Genomic DNA, 20,300 nt, shown 5'->3' on the forward strand with positions numbered 1-20,300 from the left:
TTCTCTTCACTCATTCCTTAGTCCAGTTTTTTCTTCAGGGCTTCCTGCGCCTTTTATCACCATCTCCTAAGGAGGACACGAGCGTAGCAACTCCTTCCACCAGTCAGCCCCTCTGAGCCTGTTCAGCCCGTTCCCCCAGCTGGGGAGGGCAAGGGACGGGCGCTGCTGGGGCGCTGCAGGGGTTATCTGGCGCTGGGATCGCACCCAGCCACCGCCAGTGACCGGCGAAGCAGTTCCAGCACTAATGACGTTTGTCTCTAAAAAGGCTGTTTAGGTGAGACAGTTACAAATTGTATTTTATAAACTGTATTTCTATAAGTGGATTTTTTTTCGCTAGCGGGAAAAAGTGCTTTAATAATCCCACTTCTGATTAATGGCAGGGTGTCTTGGCAAAGCAGAGACTGCTGCGGCTTCAGTTCTTTCTCAAGGAGGAATTCCAAGTGGTAAATAAAGGAGAAAATGCACACCTCTCTGGCTGGAAAATATTGATCTAGACTCTTCTTAGGTAAAAGATACCCAGTAAAATTCTCTAAAGAGCTAGTTTTTAGCCTGTGAGCTGAAGAGATCTGTAAACTGGATCCTGCTCCTTTCAGGGGTAGAGAAAATTTCAGTCACTCTGGCATGTGAACATCTGAGATTTAATAATTTATTGCCCTCACTCCCTGAGAAGAAATATTATCCCAACTACAGAGACAGGGATCTGAGGTACATGCTGTATTAAATGACTGGCTCATGGTCTCCTAGAGAGGCCACAGGGCTGAACCCTAACTTCCAGCCCTAGGTCTCCCCGCCAGCAGCCCAAGGAAAGCCATCGGGGACAATGCAAAACCTTGAACACCACATTGTGAACACGGCAGGGGCAACTGCAATTCCCGTTCTTCGCACATCTTTCCCTCTCTAAGTCAAGTGTTTTGTAACAGCCTCCAAAACGCAAAGACGGTTGAATGATCATACAACTACAACCTGAAAAGTACCTGCTTTTCTACAAAACCATTGCATAGTTTGGAATATATTTTTATTTCAAGAGGCTGCGTGTGTGAGAAAATTAAGAGGCACAGCATGAAGTCATGTTTCCTGTCCTGACACGTGGCTTTATTGATATACTTCTGGTCCAGAGCCCTCTAAGTCTGTTTACAAGGTTATTAAAGGCATACATCTCTTAACTTTTACCTCCATTTTTATCTGTCAAAATAGGAATTTACCCTCCAGACTTCACAATAATTCCATCTCATGTCTGTAGAACAACCTGGCACAACCAGACGGTTGGCTGCATGCTAGTAATTGAAGTCTTCATTTGACTAAGCTGAGGATCAGTATTCTTCCAATACATCATTTTAGGCCAGATAATTTGAATTCAAGTTCTTCCAAAGGAAAAAAAAAAAAATAAAATAAAATTCTTGAGGTTGGGCCGTCCCTTGTGTGGTCACAAAGCCCAAGTTATCTTCATGAGATTGGAGGATCAACAGGAGGAGGAAGTCTGTTAGACAATTTATCCCACCCCGCTGCTACCAGGCGAGTCAATTACATCAAAACCACTCCCAACAGACATTCGCCTACCGTAGGCTTAAGTACTTCTGCTAAAAGAAGTTCCACATTTCTAGGAATTTTAATCATCTTTACTGCTGGCGAAGATGCTTCTGACACCCCACCAGTGTTTGTCTGAGCCGCCGCGCCCTGCCGTGCTTTCAGCAGCCGCAGAAAATAATGTTTTCTTCCTCTCTGTGACAGCCGGGGACAAACCGAGCCGTTTTGTCACGCGTCACCCCCAGCTCTTCTACTTAAAAGCCAAACCCAAGCTTTTTAATCGATACGGCAAATTCACCATCATTAACATCACTCTCCTCCCACGCCTTGGGCTGCAGTTTGGGTTATTACGCAGTCATTAGGAGGGAGCGAGACTTCGGGAAACGACACCGCTGGGACAAACGGCACAACGAAGCGGCAGACGAACCACCTCGGCCCGGGCACAGGCCGCGCAGGACGCGGCTCCGCGGGGCCGGGGCCGGCACCCCGCCGCCCCTCGGCAGCGGCGACAGAGCGGCGCCGACGCCCTCGGCCGCGCGGCCGGAGCCGGACGGAAACCCCGGCTGCCGCCGGCGCCGCGGCCAGGGGAGGAGGAGGGGAGGAGAGGAGGGAGGGACGGACGGAGGGACGGACGGAGGCCGCCCTCGGCCCGCGCCCGGGCCCGCGCAGCCCGCCGGGGCGCTGGCGGAATGTGCGGCGGGGGCGCTCGCGTCCGCCCGCCGCGGCTTCTCTAGCCCGCAGCTCCATGGCCGTGACGTTCCGCGCACTCCGCGTTCTCTTTTTTTTTTTTTTTTTTTTTTAATTTTACGACAGCGGCGCTCTGTCGCGCGGCGCTGACGCGGAAAGGGCGGGCCGGCGCGGCGCGCGCCCTCTTTCCTCACCCGCCGCCGCCGCCGCCGCATCCGCCGCCATCGGGGCCGTGACGGGGCCGCGCAGGTGAGAGGGGCGTCGGGGCCGCCCCCCGTCCTGTCCCCCGTCCTACCGGCACCCGCCCGCCGGCATCAGGACCCCCGGCCCCGCCCCGGCGCTGCCACCGGTTCCGGTGGGGGCCGGGCCCCCGCCCCCCCCCCCCCCCCCGCCACACACACATTCACCCACCGGGGCTCCCCGGACCCCCTCACCCCGCCCCGGCCGCTCCCGGCGGTGCGGGCCTGTCCGGCGGAGGCGGCCTCCCCGCCCTCCCCTCACGGTGGCACCGCGCCCCGGCCTCTGCCGGGGTGAAGGCCGCGGTCCCCGGTACCCCACCGCGGCGGGGCTCGCCCGTGCGGCAGCTGAGTGTTTGGGGTTGTTTTTCTTTTGCTTTTTCTCCCCTCTAGAAGTTTAAAAAAAATGGCGAAGTTTGTGACACCCGTGATCCAGGACAACCCCTCCGGCTGGGGCCCGTGTGCCGTGCCCGAGCAGTTCCGGGACATGCCCTACCAGCCCTTCAGTAAAGGAGACCGCCTGGGAAAGGTACCTGGGAAATGGGCTGCTGCTGAACGAGCCCCCTGTGCCTTCTGGCACCCCACCTCTGCGTGCTGCCACCGGTTTTCGCTTCTTACTACCATGGTTGCTCTTCTGACACCATTTGCGGTGCATCCTAAGGCTTAGCACAGTTGTGAACAATTAGTAGGGCTGGCAAGCAGAGCTGGGAGTTGACAAGATTAGTTCTGGAGCGAACAGCAGTATTTGCCTTTGCTGCTAGAAGTCCTGCATATACAAAGTCAGAGGTGGGGGGAACTGTCAGGTTAATAGTCACTTATTTTGACTGTTTATTCTTGTCCTTAGGTGGCCGATTGGACAGGAGCCACGTATCAGGATAAAAGATACACGAGTACGTGTTGTCTGGTGGCTGCTCCTGTGGTTTATTTCCTACAAAGTTTTCTTCGAGTGTCATTCCTGCTTTCATGTCTCACACCTGCTCCGGTGGTTACCTGCGCGCCTCAGCGAGACAGGCTTCTTAAATTAGGAAGCGTGCCTCACCCTCGGGAGAGCTCCATGGGGCTCTCCCTGTCCTTAGGGCTTACTCCTGATTTTTCTACTGCCTCATGTCTGGGGCTTCTCAGGGAGGCTTGGGGCGGGGGGGGGGGGGGGGGGGGGAACATGCTGGCCTAAGGCAGGAGTCCCAGTTTATGCATCAGACTTAGGTGAAGGCAGTTGGAGGGAATTTTGGGGGAGAAAAGGGCAAAGTGTCAGGGTTTTTTTCCTAGAAGCTTGGTGTCAAGATGCTTTGTTTTATTTCCAGACAAGTACTCATCGCAGTTTGGTGGCGGAAGTCAATATGCGTATTTCCATGAGGAGGATGAGACTAGCTTCCAACTGGTGGATACAGCACGAACGCAGAAAACGGCATACCAGAGGAATCGTATGCGATTTGCACAGGTAACGTGTTTTCAGGAACGGGCTCAAAGGAGAGCTTCAGCAGCACAGAATTATTTTGCAACTGAAATGTTCTTTTTTTTTCTTTTCCCTTCATTTCACAGAGGAACCTTCGGAGAGACAAGGACCGTCGGAACATGCTGCAGTTCAGCATGCAGACACTGCCAAAGAGTGCCAAGCAGAAGGAGAGGTGAGGCTGCAGATAATGAGCGTACCATACTTGGGCTGGAGTGTGTGAACATACTGTTGATAAATTTGTTAAGTTACTGTAACAGAACCCACTAGAGTGAACAGTTGGCAAAGAAGAATTTCAGGATATTTCAAGTCTGATGATCTGCTGATGTCACCGGTAGTTATAAGCCTGGGTTTCAAACAGCTATCGAAGAATTTAGAAGGATTTTTGAATTACATTTTGAAAGTAAACAGGACATTTTAAAGCAGAGCGTACCCTTTCTGACAACTGCGTTGCAGTCTTTGGAGATGAAAATACTTAAAGAGCTGCTCAGAGTAAAGAAGAGAGCTTTTAATGCCTCGGGAATCTTGACCAACAGACAGCTCAGCAAATGTTTCAGTGGCTCGGTGCCTAAAAGCATTGCTCGTCTGGTGGTAATTTGGAAGCGTAGGAATGGTTGTGGCACGTAGGAGTCGAGAGCTTCTCTTCATGGCTTTTCTCTCATTTGCCATTTTAGAGATCGTTTGCGCCTACAAAAGAAGTTTCAGAAGCAGTTTGGAGTGAGGCAGAAATGGGACCAAAAATCACAGGTAAACTAGCAAGCTTTCTGCCCCCTGTGTTGGTTTGGTTTCTCTGGCTGTGCTGACGGGGCAGCTCCTCTTGCACAAATCCTGATGTGCTGTGTCTCCGTTTCTCTCTCTGTCCTACCTCTGGCCGCACAGCAGAAGCCTCGTGACTCCTCTGTTGAAGTTCGCAGTGACTGGGAGGTGAAAGAAGAGATGGATTTCCCTCGGCTGATGAAGATGCGCTACCTGGAGGTGTCGGAGCCACAAGACATGTGAGTTCCTAAAGCAGCCGTGGGCTTGCTTCCTGTGCTGACCGGATTTTTGGAAAGCAGGAGGGCGAGGGTCTCCTGGCCTGGTCCCAGTGTTCTCATTGAGGTACCCAAAGCAGGGGGAGGTAATGGAGCATCCAGCAGGCCCCTCAGTCCCACGTGGTGTTATCTGTAGAGGGGGTATCAAGGTGGTCCTCTTACCTCTGCAGAGAGTGCTGTGGAGCCCTAGAATACTACGACAAAGCCTTTGACCGCATTACAACGAGGAATGAGAAGCTACTGAGGAGCATTAAGCGCATCTTCCATACTGTCACTACTACTGATGACCCAGTTATCCGAAAGGTATGTTTACTGGTTTGTAAAACCCGGTAGTATGTTTCTTGGTGCGTGCTGTTAGAGACCAGCTGTTACCGTCAGACCAAAGTTAAGAAAAGGGTAGAAAAATTGCAGATCCCTAAGCTTGCAAAGGAAAAGAAGCAGGTGGTGTTATTTTTCTTAGGTCCAAGGCAGAGCTAGATTACTGCAAAACTAGGAATACGGGACAAGGAAAAGCTGTAATTCTGGAAAGGGAAGCAGGCCGGTACTTGAGATATGTTGGGAAAGAAACTTCCATGTCAGAGACCTGGTTCTTGAGGTTTCTGCTTTTGGAGATGAGCAAAGCTTGGAGATTCTTTCTCTGGCCCGATCAGCAATAAGGAGCCATGCCTTTTCCCAAGAGAATTCACATTTTGTAGTGGGTTTCTTATTTTTTCCTTGTTTGGTTGAGAGTGGGCCTGGATTGCTGGCTGGTACCTCATGCTTTGTCTAGCAATTGGTGATGTACCTACCAGTCTAGCTTCCTCAGCGTGGGAGAGGAAATTCATGATCTGGTTTGCTAACACTTCTGTTCTTGGCTGGGGAGGGGACGGGGTGTCTGTTCACTTCTGCTGAAACACAGTTTTCTCCTCCTCCTGTATCTGTAGCTGGCAAAGACCCAAGGGAATGTGTTTGCCACAGATGCCATCCTGGCCACGCTGATGAGCTGCACTCGCTCTGTCTATTCCTGGGACATCATTGTCCAGAGAGTTGGATCCAAGCTTTTCTTCGACAAGAGGGACAATTCCGATTTTGGTGAGGAAAAGGCCTGAAAGAAGTTGCTGTTATGGTAGTTAGAGAGTCTAGGCTTTCTTTATGGTTTTTTTCCGAGTTTATTCTATGTCTCGATGTCCAGACTGAGACAGCTGGAACAAGCTGATTGCTGTGCTAGCTGTGGGGGTAACTTCTCTATCTATCTGCTCCGATGTGGGGCTAGAGGCTCACTGAAGCTGATGTAGCTGTTCCCCTGAGTATAACTGCCTGTGTCTGGTTTTCTTCCCAGACCTCCTGACAGTGAGTGAAACAGCCAACGAACCACCACAGGAAGAGGGCAACTCCTTTAATTCTCCGCGCAACCTTGCCATGGAAGCTACCTACATCAATCACAACTTCTCCCAGCAGTGTCTGAGGATGGTAAGGTTGAGCAGCGCTGGGTAGTAGGGTCTGTGTGTCAGAGAGTGTCAAGAAGAGACTTCATTAAGGCTGCTTTAGTACAGCACAGAAGTGTTTTAATTGACAGAGGTGTGTTATACTAATGTTCTTTCAGTTTCGAGAGAGGTGGGATTACTTCTGGTGAGCTGTGTGACTTTGTTGCAGAAAGATTTTCACCTTTATTCCACAAAGAAGAAATCCCACTCCCAGTGGTGAAGCAGGCGGGCTTCTGAGTACACTTAGTGAAGCTGAAGTGCCAGTAGAAGCGCTGCTTACAGCAAAGTGACTAACGTGAAGATGAGGCTTCTCATCGGCTGTCTTAATGTTTTAGCGTTTCCCTATATAAGGGAAATTAGCTACTGTTGCTATAAGAGAATATTTATCCAGTAGGGGAGAGCTCCCCCAGGTTTTTTTTCCTAACATGCCCTACTGTTTTCTTCTGCAGGGAAAGGAGAAATACAAGTTTCCCAACCCAAACCCCTTTGTGGAGGATGACATGGATAAGAATGAAGTTGCCTCTGTTGCATACAGGTACGTTGATCTCTCTCTCTGATGCCGAGTTTGGCAAGGGGGCAGGATGTCAGTGTGATACAGAGGCCAAATGAGTCAGGAGTGTTACTGATAGAAGCTTTACCATGAGAGGGATTCCTGGGCGTCCTCACAGTGAACAGAGAGAGGAAGAAAGGATTTTGTTGAGTGCTTGCATGGATCTGGAAGGGAACAAGGGTCCGAAATAACCACCTGGGCTGTTTGTTGGCAGATACCGAAGGTGGAAGCTGGGAGATGATATAGATCTCATTGTCCGCTGTGAACATGATGGCGTGATGACAGGAGCAAATGGAGAAGTGTCTTTCATCAACATCAAAACACTGAACGAGTGGGATTCCAGGGTGAGGAAGAACGAGATCCCAAAGCTAGCTCTAACTGCTTCACTGCTGCCTGACATGCGAGGTACAGCAGGCAAGATGAGACAAACATCTGGCGGTGTCCCCCGGGCGGTTACGTTCCACCAAAGGCCCATAACTTTGGTGGACAAGCAGTGCTGATGGGATTCTCCCCCAGATGCGAAGAAGCTGGTTTGAACCCTCTTGTTCAGCACAGTAGCCGGTCTGTTCCCATGCTTCTCTTGCAAACTTCCCTTCCTAACCAGTGCCACAAATGTTGGCCAGTTCCTGCTGTTTGCTTTTTTGCCCCTCTCCAGTGCAAGGGCTTTCCCTGGAGGTTGCTGTTCGCATTCCCTTGTTTGGTATCGTAAGGTAGACAGAAGAAACTTCCCTACATGTTGTTAAGATGGCTGGAGAGGTGACTGCTGCCGGCTTGTTGGGTTGACCCTAGTTTTGATTCTCCTCTCAGTATTGCAATGGAGTAGACTGGCGCCAGAAGCTTGACTCTCAGAGAGGAGCTGTGATTGCCACAGAGCTGAAAAACAACAGCTACAAATTAGCCCGCTGGACATGTTGCGCGCTGCTGGCTGGATCAGAATATCTTAAACTCGGGTAAGATGGGGTTTTCACACCAAACACCTTTTAGGTGCGTTTTCCATGATTTCACCCACTATATGTCAAAGCGAACCATTTGTAGAATGAGCAATCATAAAATCACTCCACGTTTTGAGTGGCCAAGAGGGGAAAGCTTGTGGTGAGCACACCAGCCTTGGGGTAGACTGCTTCCCCTCAGCATCCGGCTGATGCGCCTTCTGCTGCGACTGACCTTGTGAGACCTCACGCACGTGAGGGGCAGGTGGCCTCCGCAGCTCTCGGCCTGTTTGCCGAGATCGCTAACGAGGGAAATAAATGCAGTGACTGTGCTGTCAGCAATTTGATTGAGGTCCTCAGTGCCCTGTTGACAAGAAGCTGGTTGCAGGGGAGGTATTGCCACAGCCCATTTCAAACTGCTTAAAATCAGTTGAGTCTGTGCCCTGCTGTTGGTGGCCTGGGTGAGCCGCTTTGTGTGCTAGCGGCTCCCAGGCATCCGGTTGCCCAGGCGTCCTGGTCAGAGTGCTTTTACTGTGGTTTCTTTCCACAGCAGCGGCACAGAGCTAGTGAGTCCCCTAGCTGGGACTCCCATTGGTAGCTTTCACAGCAGATGATATGGCTGATAATATATATTACATATATATTTATATACAAACTATTTTTTTTCTGTGGATAATGAACAAGAGGCATTTGCTGACTTGGTTCAGCTGGTTCTGCAATTCTAGGTTCTGTCCTCGGATATAGGACTGATGGATTCACATGTGTTTTAAGTCCAAACTCCCTGCTAATCATGCTGTTGTTTCATTTTTATCCATGCGACCAATTCTTCTCTGCCTTTTGTACCACCCCATCTGATTTGGGGTAGTGATGCCTTACTGGTCGACAGCTCGTAGCCAGGAGATCCTCTTGGCTTTCAATGTTGGAGTATTAGGATTTTTAACCCCAGAAAACAAACCCAAACTGATCACGGTGCTTTTCTTGGTGGTGGTTGGACTTAATCTCCTGATGCCCGCCTGGTTTCTTCTTGCCCCCCTAGGTACGTGTCCCGTTACCACGTGAAGGACTCTGCCCGCCACGTGATCCTGGGCACGCAGCAGTTCAAGCCAAATGAGTTTGCCAGCCAGATTAACCTGAGCATAGAGAACGCGTGGGGCATCCTGCGTTGCGTCATCGACATCTGCATGAAGCTGGATGAGGGGAAGTACCTCATCCTCAAAGACCCCAACAAGCAGGTGATCCGGATCTACAGCTTGCCTGATGGCACCTTCAGCTCCGATGAAGATGAGGAGGATGAGGAGGAAGAAGAGGAAGAGGAAGGTTCGTAGCAGGCTTGGTGATTTATGCTTTTAAGTGATCTGCTGGTCTGGAGGAAAAGGGGTGACCAACGGTAAAGACCAGACCTAAAGGGTGAGATCTGACGAGTGCAGTGACAGCAGAGGAGCGAGGCTGGAGAACGTGCGGTCCCGAGGACGGGGCTGGGCGGTGGGAACGGTGCGTGGGGGCGGTGTCGGGAGTGCTCGGTCAGAGGCAAAAAGAGCTGAGAATTGGAAATGCAGATGTTGTGCCTCTGGATGGATTCCGAGCGAGGGCTGATCCTAGCGGGGGTGGGGGAGAGGACCCAGGTCCAGAGCAGCGAGTGGGGAAGTGGAGCTGGCCAAGGAGCCCTTCGTTCCACGGCACCGGGATCGGGGGGTGCTGATTTCTGTTGGTACCGGGCTCTATTTTTACTACATTTTTAGAAATGGGAGTGATTTGCCGATGAGACATTTAAAATGGGTGGTGACCCAGCCGGATGGAGGTAGCTCAGTGAAGCTTTTACAAAACGACTGTTGAAGCTGAGGCGCCGCCGGAGGGTCAGGCCGGGAGTTTCGGAGGGCCGGGGGAGCCGCGGTGACGGCCCCGGCCTTTGCTTTGCCGCCGAAAACCCTCTGTGATCGTCGGGGCGTGCTCTCTCGGCAGTGGGAAACCCTTTGCTTCTGTGATACGAAAAATATTTTCCAGCTTTTTATTTTTCGGCTGTAAACTTAGCCTGGCTGCTCTGGTTTTTGTTAGGGATGCGTTAGGTCGCTGCGTAACTTTCTCGGGAGTGGGAAGCGCGTGATTCCGAGTGACGCGGGTGTGCCTGTGATTCGGGGCTGCGGGACGGGGCTGCAGGGGCTGGGGCGGGTCGCCGCTGCCGCCACCTTTGTGGCGTTTCCTTGGCGGAGAGGGTTTACTTGGGGGGGTTGCGGGTTTTTCTTTCCCCAGCTGCGCTCGCTTCATGCCTCTTTCTCTTCTCTTTCAGAGGAAGAGAGCTGAGCCCTGCGGACAGCGCAGGGGGCCGGGCACCCCCCGCCTTCCCTGCGGGGGGCTGCGCCCGCGCACCCGCCTCTTCTCCAGATGAATGAGGAGGGGGGGAGAAAGCGGAATAAAATTCATTTCGTTCAGTGACGCCGTGTCGTGTGTGCCTGGGGGCGGGCGGGCCGGGGCGGGACAGCCGCGGGGCCGGGGCGGGACAGCCGGGGGCGCGGGCCCCGCTCCGAGAGAAGCCGCGCCGGCGCCTGCCCCTTTAAGCGCCCCGCCACACCTCCCCGCACACGTGGTACGCGCGCGGCGGCGCCATGGCGCTGGCGGCGGGAAGCGGCGGCGGCGGGGTCACGTGACGCGGCGCGGGCGCGCACCGCCCCCTCACCCGCCCCTTGGCGCGGGGCGCGCACTGCCCTGCCCTCCCCCCCCCGCCCCCGGCGTGTGCGGTGCGGGGTGCTGCGCGTGAGGAGCGGCGCGGCGCGAGCTTTATGGTGCAGGTGCGGCCGTTGGCGGGACGGGTCCGGGCGGCTCGCGGCGGCCAGGTGTGCCGCGCGTCACGTGCGGCGCCTCGCGGGTGGCGGCCACGCCCCGCACGCCATTGGCCGGGGGCGGGGGGGGGGGGGGTGGCAGCGGGGTCACGGCCGGTCCCTATTGGCGGGGGAGCGAGGGCCGCGTGGGGCACCCCGTCTCCTGTTGGCTGATGGGCTCGCGCCTCCCTTTGCCATTGGCTGTTGGGGCACAGGGGCACTGCGGGGGCTGGCGGCCATGAGCCCACAGGTGCTGCCCCGCCTTCCCGCCTGCTGGCCCCGCGCTGTCTGCTATTGGATGGGGCAGGGGGCCCTGTGTGCCCATTGGCTGGAAGACCTGGGCCCCTTCTTGCTATTGGCTGACAGGGAGTGGGGCCCCACCCCCAAGACCCCCACCCCGGCTTGGGGCCCTGAGGGCCACCATGGCGGCCGGGCCAGGCTGGGGGTCTCCTGTGGGGAGGCCTCCGCCCGCCGGAGCCGCTCGCCACCTGGGTGACGCCTCCCCGGTCCTCTCCCCGGCAGGGGTGGCTGTCACGGCCCCGCTATGGCCCCGGCGGTCTGCGGGACGCTCCTGGGCCTGGCGTTGTACGCCGGCAGCCTGCGTGTGGCGAGTGGCGCCGCTTTCCTCTACCACGACTACTGCGTCATTGGGGCCGGCCCCTCGGGCTTGCAGGCGGCCTATTTCCTCCAGCAAGCCAGCCGGGACTATGTTGTCTTCGAGCGGAGCCACGCTCCCGGCAGCTTCTTCGCCCTCTACCCTCGCCACCGCAAGCTCATCAGCATCAACAAGCGGTACACGGGCAAATCCAACGGCGAGTTCAACCTCCGCCACGACTGGAACTCGCTCCTCAGCCACGACCGCCAGCTGCTCTTCCAGCGCTACTCCCGCGACTTCTTCCCCAACGCTGACGCGATGGTGCGTTACCTGGAGGATTTTGCTTCCCTGCTGAAGCTGCGGGTTCAGTACAACACGGCCATCGTCCATGTGACGCTGGAGAGGGATGGGCAGGCCTGGAACGGCCACTACTTCCTCCTGACCGACCAGGACAGGCAGAACTACAAGTGCAGGTAATGAGCGAACCCGGGGCTAGCCACACCGCTCTCCACGGGCATCTTTGAAGTCACAAAATCATAGAATAAATTAGGTGGGAAGAGACCTGTGAAGGTCATTTTGTCCAAGCCCCCTGCCTAAAGCAGGGCCAGCAACATCAGGTTGCTCAGAGCCTTACCTCGTTGAGGCATGAGCATCTCCAAGGATAGAGGTTTCACAGCCTCTCGGAGACTTGGCCACTATCACTAGGGCTTAACCATCATGGGGAAAAACATTTTGCAGGCATTGGCGGGGTGGGTGGAATAACTACTCTTGGGAAGGCACTGCCTTTTGCGAGCAACGTTATGCCTTGGGCGGCTGAGGAGCTGGCAGGGCAGACACCAACTGGCTGTGATTGCCATCACTGCAGTTTCCATGCTTGATATGTAAGCTAGATAATTGCTCTCTGTGGAAAAAAAAACACCTCAGTCATACCGAGTTGTAGCCACTGCTGCCTTTATTGTTACAAACTTGGGTGAGTCAGTGCAGCGACACCTCACCTCCGGTAACCCACACGTGCTTAGAAGAACCAATATTTAAAAGTGCGTCCCAGCCAACTGAAGCCCTGGGTTAGTACAGAGCCAGCAGAAGGGAACCAGAGAAAAGTGGGGCTGTTGCAGTAGAAGGAGCTGAGTGTGAGGAATAACCCTCAAGGTTGCTGGTTCCTGAATTCCCCTTCCCTTTGTCATACTCGCACCTGTGTATCTCGTACTGCCACCAAGCTACATTCCTAAAAAACGTCTGGAAGTTACTCATGTGAACATATGGAGTATATTTCTCACCTCTCCTGAGAACCTCAGCTCTACGACAGCAGGTCGCGCTGGCTGTCACTTGGAGGTGCGCTGGCTGGCGAGCTTGGAGGGGACAGAAGGCAATCCCAGACACCCACGCACCACGAGTGAGTTGCTCTCGGGAGCTGCGTGAGCCAGGCTGGGACAGCAGACAGTGCTGCTAGCCTCGGCTGCCTGGTTTTTCCCTCTAAGTCACAAAAGATTAGATTCAAGTAAAAGCTCTTACGGAGAGATATAAAATGATTACTTCTAGTGTTAACAATTAGTGATGTTGCTAACATGTTTTTATGACTAGGAGTTACATTTTAAAATATTGAAACCATGTTCTATCCTTCTTAAAAATTACTTTTGTTCTGCTGTACTAAAAGGCAACACAAATTTTAAAGCAATTTTTTATGCAACATATAATCAACCTGTGAAACTTACGTACTCACTGACAATATATATAGTACTAATGAGTGGTACTTGCACATTCATTAACAACGGAGGGAGATGTATATGTACAGCACCCGCACTGACTTTTGCTATATATAGCGATGTTCCTAGTCATCTCTGTTGGCCTGAGGATAGAGAAGAGAGGAGCAGGTCATTAGGTGAAGCTGGGGAGAGGTTTCTCTTGAAACCATGACCTGTGCAGCTGATCCAGAGTGTCTGGATCAGTGGAGGGGGCACATCACAGCCATCTTCCACAGCGGGAGGAGGAAGGAGTGATGAGATGGAACAATGGCCCCGTTCCTGTAATTCCTGCATTCCCTATTGCTATCCCTGGTTTTGCAGCTCTTTGTTAGTTGCCACTGGGATGTGGGTCCCCAACGTGGTGAACTTTCCTGGCTCAGAATACGTTGAGGGTTACGAGACTGTGTCCATCAACCCAGAGGATTTTGCTGGCCAAACCGTATTGATCTTGGGCCGAGGGAACTCAGCCTTTGAGACGGCGGAGAACATTCTGGGCGTCACGAATTTCATCCACATGGTGAGCCGGTCCCGTGTGCGCCTCTCATGGGCCACTCACTACGTCGGCGATCTGAGGTAGGAAACCGCTCCTCTTCCTCTTTCTAACGCAGCTGGGGTACAAACAAGGAGAATCGCCTCTTGCCGAGGCGATGAGCCGGACTGGCACAGGAGGTGCTGTGGTCCTGGGGGTCGCGGAGGAAACATGGGGCCTTCTGTCCTTAGGTCCTTGGTTTAAAGCAGTCCAGGTTGCAGTTGCTGAACACAGGAGCTTGATGAGAGCTCTTTGGGGTCTGTGTGAAATAGGAAAATGTCCCCTTGGAAACTGTATCACTAAAAAGTCCTGGCTCCCAAGTTGTTCCCTTGCTTGCAGTAACACAGAGGAGAGCTGAGAGGTTGACTACATCCTGCAAGGGAAGTGAGGTTGTGTTACCTGTGCTATTCCTGTGAGCCCTGAGGCTCTGGGGATAACCTTTGCACTGAAGGGGAGCGTGGGATGCCTGGTAAAGGTGTCCCATTTTCAGCAGCTGAGACAGAACCATGGATCCCACCTCTCCTCCCTTCTTTTAGCCTTCGTACATTCTCCTCTTTTTCATAGAGCAATTAACAATGGCCTGCTGGACACCTACCAGCTGAAATCTCTGGATGGGCTTCTGGAGGGCGACCTGGAAGATCTGGCTATTGTCAAGGACAAGAAAGGGAAGCTGCACATCACGCTCCGGTTCTACCTGGATAACAGGAACACCAGCGCAGGCATTGACTCCATCACCCTCCCGCAGGATGAACTGGATAATTTTGCCACCCGTGCACCTTACGACCGTGTCATCCGCTGCCTGGGCTGGAAGTTTGACTTCTCTATCTACAACAGGTGAGGGAGAACCAGGATCTACAGTGAAGCAGGTAGTTAGAGTGAGAGACTATGAAGGGCCTGACTAGGGAGGAAGGGGAAGGGGAGGTCCTCTCCTGGCTCTGAGCTACCTGGTGCTACCACAGTTCTTTGTTTACCCTGTGGCTACAGCCGTGTCCCAGTGCAAACGCATGTGCCATTGCCCTCTGATTGATGGGCTACAGGGCTGAGCAAATGGCAGTGTTGGGACCTGAGTGACACAGAAAAAGTTTGTGCCTTTAGAACTTAACATCCTGACCTGCCAGATCACATGGAGGCGGCTAGCAATGTTTTGTGTTTTTTGTTGTTTTTTTTTTTTTTAATGAGGATGGTACAGGTACAGATCGCTACAGAAAGGTTTTATCTGCTTTTTTACCCTGAGGATGCAGCCTTCGCTCAACCTTGGTTTGTCTTCTAACACATCCTGCAGTTGAAAATGATACTACTAACTTCACTGTCTTCCAAAATTCACTGTCAGTGGCTCAGGCTGGAATTTGATCTTGTCCAGAGCTACCTTGAGATGAGCACCCTTGTGTTCTGGAAGATCCTCATTGACTTTATGCTCTTGGGACAGCAGTAAATCCCACTGAAGACAGCGGGGGCATGAAGCAGTGTCTTGCAGTGGCTGCAATATAGTGTGTCCCTTATCAGAAACACTTTATTTTTCCACCCTTGCCCTTCCTGACAGCCTGCTCTTCTCTTTTGCACATCAGATCCCTTAGAATGATGCCAGGAAAAGGGAATAAAAAGAAGTATCCTCAGATCAAACCTAGTTACGAGTCCAGAGGCACTCGGGGGCTCTTTGTTCTTGGCACTGCTAGCCATTCTGTTGACTTCAGGAAATCTGCTGGGGGCTTTATCCATGGATTCCGGTATACAAGTGAGTACTGGGTGTACAGAAAGGGCAGAGGTGGGAATTGTTCCCCCTTCGAAGGAACAATTCATAGCTTACTGCTGGAAAGAGATCACCCTTAGTCTTGTGCTGGCAGTAAGAACAAAGCACAGCCAAGCTGCAGCTGCGTTGTCTGAAGTGGAGGAGAAGTGACTTGGGGTCATATCTGAAGTTTTTGGTTGTCTGTCTTTGTTTTGTCTTGTGTCTCTCTTGCCCATTGTCTCTTATTTATGTAACACAATAGATTTCTGCCGGCCAGATGCTCTGCCTCGTGACAGGCTGTGGGTGAGAGGTCTGTGCTGTGGAGTTAAAACCCAGCGGCTCTGGGCAGTAGAGAGAATTTCTGTCTGTGTGTGTGTGCCCATCCTTATCATTAAAGGACTGCTCGGAAGTAATGAAATATCCCCAAGGACCCCCCGCCCCCTCACCAACCACTTAGCATCACATCAGCTTTCAGAGGGCATCTCCACTGCAGTTACCAGCGATTGGGGTGGGAGATCCTGAGCACGGATGAGCTGTAAAGCTTATTTATTGTGTCCTGCCAGTATCTGTGTGTGCCGCTGCAGAGTGATTGGATTTCTTAAAAGCGTAAGCTTGGGTTTTTAAATAAGCCGTCTTTGTTTCTCTCAATGTCTTAGCTCGTGCAGTCCACCGCTTATTGGAAAATCGTCACCATGGTGTCCCCTGGCCATCCACAGTCTACCCTATTACACAGCTGACCAATTCCATCATCAAGCGGGTGAACGAGGCCTCGGGCCTCTACCAGATGTTCAGTGTCCTGGCTGACATCATACTGCTGAGAGAGTGAGTGAGTGAGTAATTATTCCCAGCACTGCACTCCATCGTTTCGTTCCTTCTTCTTTACCATTGCCTCCCATGGTGCCACCACACAAATTGCTCCATTGCTGCCTAAGGGTGTTACCGTCACATAGGCAGCCACCTCAAAACCTGTATCACTGCCGCGACTGGTGCCACTATGCCCAATTCTGCCAATTACTTCTCTCTCTTAAGGGGCTGAAATGGTCCAGACCTTCCCTCTAGGGTCAGAAGTGTAGTACCTTTTTACTGTCCCCAGGGAAAAGCTTTCTTTGAGCAGTGCTCACACAGAGAGGAATCGCATAAAGTGGGAAAATAATGGAGCCTTGTAACAGTATCTGCAGCCTTCATAAGCTCTGCATCAAGTCCAGCCCAGATCTGTAATGACCACAAATAATTACTATCTGATGGCTCTTTGGCCTTAGCCTTGACCAGCTGAGGGGGTGTTGGATCCCAGCTGGCTTTTCTGTGGTGGAAAAGTCTGATGGCTGTGGTTGCAATTCACAGGAACGCCACAGCATTTGAATACCTGGAAGAATACCCGGTCGGAGTCCTCGCCGAGCTGGAAATGCAGACGGGGAGAAAGGCTCCCAATGGGCTGTTTGTCATCATCATGGAGTATGGAAGGAATTTCTCTGGGGCTGACAAGGATGTCTTCTACTACAACCGAGCCGTGGGAGAGGCACAGCATGCCTGGCAGTCCAACTTTTTGCACCCTGTTATTTACTATTACAAACGGCTCCCGACAGGTAAGCTTTCTTGCCTCTCCCTGCTAATTATCTGATACGAGCAAAACGGAGAGGGATGATGATACTTCAGAGCCAAAGAAGGGAGGGGGTACCTGAAGGCATTGCAGACCCTTCTCCACTTCCTTCACGTCCATCCTCTGGGACACCTGCCACCACTGTGTGAGCTGAAGAAAAAGCTGGGAGTTGGCATGAAGTTTCCATCGGTCAGACCAATACGAGGTGTAGGGTGCGGGGGTTGTACCAGAGACCTCACATTTGAGAACGAGAACTGCCCCCTTCCCAGAAAGGGGAACGTTGCTTTCCTTTGGCTGGCACCCTGCATGTATTTTGCAGAGTCCTGGCAGATGAGGCTGGGCTGTTCAGTGTTGCTGCCAAAAGAAAGCTGCTCTCTGTGGCCGGCCCAGGTCTGAGAGGTCACGCAGTGACAGAGGCAGTTCCAAAGGCACGGGTTTGAAGATGAGTGTTATATCCAGCAAACACTCTCAGAATAGATTTCCTTGGGAAATGAGTGTGCTGAATCTTCATCTCCAGAAACCTAGGGTCAGGGTCTGGCCTGCCGTGCATGGAAGGAAGCGTGATGGGTAGCAGCATTACAGCTTGAACGCAGCTCAGCCCGTCTGGCAGTCCCTGCCCAGGGGGAACGGGAGTGAAATGACAGGAAGTACTGCGGGCAGGGACGAGGGGCAGCTGTGCAGTGACAGGGCTGTTAAGGACACGGCTAGCAGAGGGGATTGCAAATGAAAGTAAGGTAGGGATTAAAAAGGTCAGGACAAAAGCTGAAACAGCTGTTGTAGCTGCTTTCCCCTCCCCAACCTCTTTTTAATGCCATTTTGATTCTGAGAGATTCCCTTAATGTTCTCTTGGCAGAGCACGAGATGAGACTTCGGCCCCCAGATTGGCCTCTCCCTCGCCCAGATGCTGTCCATCACATTGTGGAGGACTTTCTGACAGACTGGACGGCCCCGAATGCTCACATCCTGCCGCTGAGGCGGTTTTTGGAGAACTGCCTCAGCACTGACCTGCGCAATTTCTTTGCAGGTAATTTGAGCACAGGGTCGAGGTGGCAGGAAGAGGAGGAGGGATGCGAGGGACTCGCAACAGGAGCGATCTCTTCTGCAAATAGCTGAGATCTCCCTGTGGTGAGCTGGTGGTCTCACTGCTAGTCACACCTCTTTGATGCGCTCCCCAGATGGTAAAAAGTGACAGTGCTGTGTGTATGTTCCCAAATAGTTTTTGCTCTTGCTCACTACCAGAAAGAGACCGCCCCAGGCACACACAGATTTAGGGAAAGGTGTATGAGGTTTGATTTGGTTCCTTTTCTACCTGCAGCTTTCCTTCCTTCTCCATTATCTGAACATTTCTTTATGCGATCGAGTACCAGAGCTCTTTTCATGTACCGATGATGGGATTGCTTTCCCATGGGAAATGGGAGTGCTGGGATGTGAGAGCTGGAGAGCCTCTGCTGCCTCCCTTCCTGGTCTGAAGACTGGTCTGGGAACCTCCTGCAGCAACCCCATGTGCTGCACAGAGGGAAGCAATCCTGTGGTACAAAGAAGATGATGGAGGGCTGCAAACTCAAATCCCGCTCCTTTTCCTCTCAGAGCGCAGACTGGAGATCCCACCCTGCATCTCCTGAGCTCTGTAGAATTGAGTCAATTATTCTGCTGTCATCCGGGGCCGGGTGCCAGGTGGGACACTCCAGTCGTCTTCCCTCATCCTCTCTGCCTTTTGTTCTGAATGAGTCCTCGAGAGTTTATGGGAGTTATTCTCTGCCACGTCTGATTTTTGATCCTTTCCCCTGCAGAGTCCTGTTTCCTGTTTGCCTTCACACGTCAGAAGCTGCCTCCCTTCTGTCAGCAGGGGTACGTGAGAATGCAAGGGCTTGTGGGGAGCGAGGGGCTCCGGCGCCACGCAGTAGAGGCTGGCCTGCTGGAGGATTACACTCTCGCAGACTTTTTGGGCGACAGACCCCCTGACAGCCGCGAAGGGTCACAGGACCAGCTGCTGAGAGATCACGCGATACCCGTTCGTCCGCTGCAGCATCTTGTTAATGCCAAGGATGAGCTTTAACCTTTCTCACTCCACACTGAAACCCATAGGTGCTGTTGTGACGGTATTGTAACAGAGATCCACAGCAGGATTCTGCCCTTTCCCGTGCACCTTTTCCATCCCACTGATCATGAGTTGCCAAAGACCTGCTCAGATCTTGCTGTTACAAAGAGGACCAACGTGCTCTGAAGGATAAGCAAGGGGCCCAAATCCAGTGACGCTGATGCTCCCACGTTTGTCCTGGCAGAGTTCAGAGTTGCCTGAAGATGGTGTTTATCTCGCAGGCCAGTATCTGCAGCGACATCCAGGGGTCAAAGAAGAGAGAGTGCAGGAACGCCTGGGTAACTTAGAATGTCACGTCCCTCTTCTGAGGTGAGCTGGTTGCATCCTGTGGTAGCCTGGTGCAGGCTCTCTGGCCCCTGGATGCGGTATGCTGCATAGGCTTGAAGATTTGTTTGTGCACCGAATCCCGAAGCGGTACTCCAGGCAAACTTCATGATATTTTTCCTGCATTTGAGTTAGGGCAGTTGCGTAGCTGGTGTGGAAGAGGGGTGGTCTTTTTTTTAGTTACCATATAGGTGGGATAACTTGTCATTTCCTGGAGAGCACTACAAGAGACCCTTCTCTCCACAGAGGATGAGTAGCTTGCCTGGAATGCCTGGGACACAGAGACTTCCATGGATTTCAGCTCCGCTGTCCTCACGTTTTTCTTCACCCACACCAAGCAGCCTGAAAGGTTAACCCCTGTCTTTTATAAAGCATGACCAATATTTCTCCTATTTGCACTACGTCCCATCAAGAACGTTTCGGGTGGACTTTGATGTTGTTAAAATGCTTGTCTTCTATTTCTTTTATTCCCCTCCAGTCACCTTGAGGCCTTACCGGCATGGACTGGGAGGCTGCCTGCACTTTATTGCTCCCTCTGTCAGCCACCTGCATTTCTCTGTCACCTCCCTGTGGGCTCCTTGCCCAGCCCTGCTCAAAAAGAGCAGTTTTGGGCTCCACCTTATGTTGTCCCTGTGATTTCTAGGAAATAGAGGAGGGGCGAGGGGGAACAGGCTTTTGCTTCCACACACGTTTTCCAGCCCCTTAGCACCTAGAAGAATATACCTCTCCGCACTCGTGCTGCCCAATACCCCAGACAGGGGAGGCTGTACCTCCGGGTACCTAAAATTGTCCCAGTCCTTCGAATTCGGCTGCTGTTTCTGTAGAGCCCCAGTTCCTACCCTGCCTCTACTTCATGCTTGGAGGGGGGGGGGGAGCAGAAGAGGAGAAGGAGATGACAAATGAGTTCTTGCTCCTCTTTGGGAATAGTGGGCTATGCTAGCGATGCCGCTGGAAGATCTTAGTGTTCACATGCAGCTGAAGGGGGAAACTATCATCTTCTCAGTCG

The 20,300-nt window shown here is 52.7% G+C and overlaps 2 protein-coding genes across 4 annotated transcripts; both read left to right on the forward strand.

The window, feature by feature from the left end:
- The first annotated feature begins 2,307 nt into the window (after positions 1-2,307).
- On the forward strand, positions 2,308-10,300 carry EIF3D (eukaryotic translation initiation factor 3 subunit D). Of its 3 annotated transcripts, none has more exons than XM_087767243.1 (15): positions 2,308-2,460; positions 2,841-2,976; positions 3,292-3,337; positions 3,749-3,885; positions 3,987-4,072; positions 4,572-4,644; positions 4,777-4,892; positions 5,099-5,231; positions 5,852-5,999; positions 6,247-6,377; positions 6,841-6,926; positions 7,156-7,285; positions 7,749-7,891; positions 8,907-9,187; positions 10,155-10,300. In XM_087767243.1, the coding sequence occupies exons 2-15, from the start codon at positions 2,854-2,856 to the stop codon at positions 10,166-10,168; spliced, it is 1,647 nt and encodes a 548-aa protein (XP_087623369.1). In that variant the 5' UTR covers positions 2,308-2,460; positions 2,841-2,853; the 3' UTR covers positions 10,169-10,300. The 3 variants fall into 3 exon arrangements, with proteins under 3 accessions (XP_087623369.1, XP_087623370.1, XP_087623371.1); XM_087767244.1 differs by having other exon boundaries at positions 4,780-4,892; XM_087767245.1 differs by lacking the exon at positions 10,155-10,300 and having other exon boundaries at positions 8,907-9,195.
- Positions 10,301-10,532: 232 nt separating this feature from the next.
- FOXRED2 (FAD dependent oxidoreductase domain containing 2) lies at positions 10,533-20,062 on the forward strand. Its single transcript, XM_087765562.1, has 9 exons — positions 10,533-10,653; positions 11,206-11,751; positions 13,342-13,593; positions 14,114-14,383; positions 15,115-15,281; positions 15,932-16,097; positions 16,617-16,858; positions 17,726-17,896; positions 18,663-20,062. The coding sequence occupies exons 2-9, from the start codon at positions 11,228-11,230 to the stop codon at positions 18,926-18,928; spliced, it is 2,058 nt and encodes a 685-aa protein (XP_087621688.1). The 5' UTR covers positions 10,533-10,653; positions 11,206-11,227; the 3' UTR covers positions 18,929-20,062.
- Positions 20,063-20,300: the final 238 nt, after the last annotated feature.

This window comes from Nipponia nippon, unplaced genomic scaffold (assembly GCF_047370975.1).
Source record: "Nipponia nippon isolate SJK-2023a ecotype South Korea unplaced genomic scaffold, ASM4737097v1 scaffold_3, whole genome shotgun sequence".
Lineage (NCBI taxonomy): Eukaryota > Metazoa > Chordata > Aves > Pelecaniformes > Threskiornithidae > Nipponia > Nipponia nippon.

What these genes read in the sequence shown, in the direction of transcription:
- EIF3D (XM_087767243.1), top strand. Translation starts at nt 2,854, where the DNA reads ATGGCGAAGTTTGTGACACCCGTGATCCAGGACAACCCCTCCGGCTGG. An exon ending in AAGGAGACCGCCTGGGAAAG is followed by an intron (nt 2,977 to 3,291) that starts GTACCTGGGAAA and finishes TCTTGTCCTTAG; the next exon opens with GTGGCCGATTGGACAGGAGC. An exon ending in CCCAGCAGTGTCTGAGGATG is followed by an intron (nt 6,378 to 6,840) that starts GTAAGGTTGAGC and finishes TTTCTTCTGCAG; the next exon opens with GGAAAGGAGAAATACAAGTT.
- FOXRED2 (XM_087765562.1), top strand. Translation starts at nt 11,228, where the DNA reads ATGGCCCCGGCGGTCTGCGGGACGCTCCTGGGCCTGGCGTTGTACGCC. An exon ending in AGGCAGAACTACAAGTGCAG is followed by an intron (nt 11,752 to 13,341) that starts GTAATGAGCGAA and finishes CTGGTTTTGCAG; the next exon opens with CTCTTTGTTAGTTGCCACTG. An exon ending in GACATCATACTGCTGAGAGA is followed by an intron (nt 16,098 to 16,616) that starts GTGAGTGAGTGA and finishes TGCAATTCACAG; the next exon opens with GAACGCCACAGCATTTGAAT.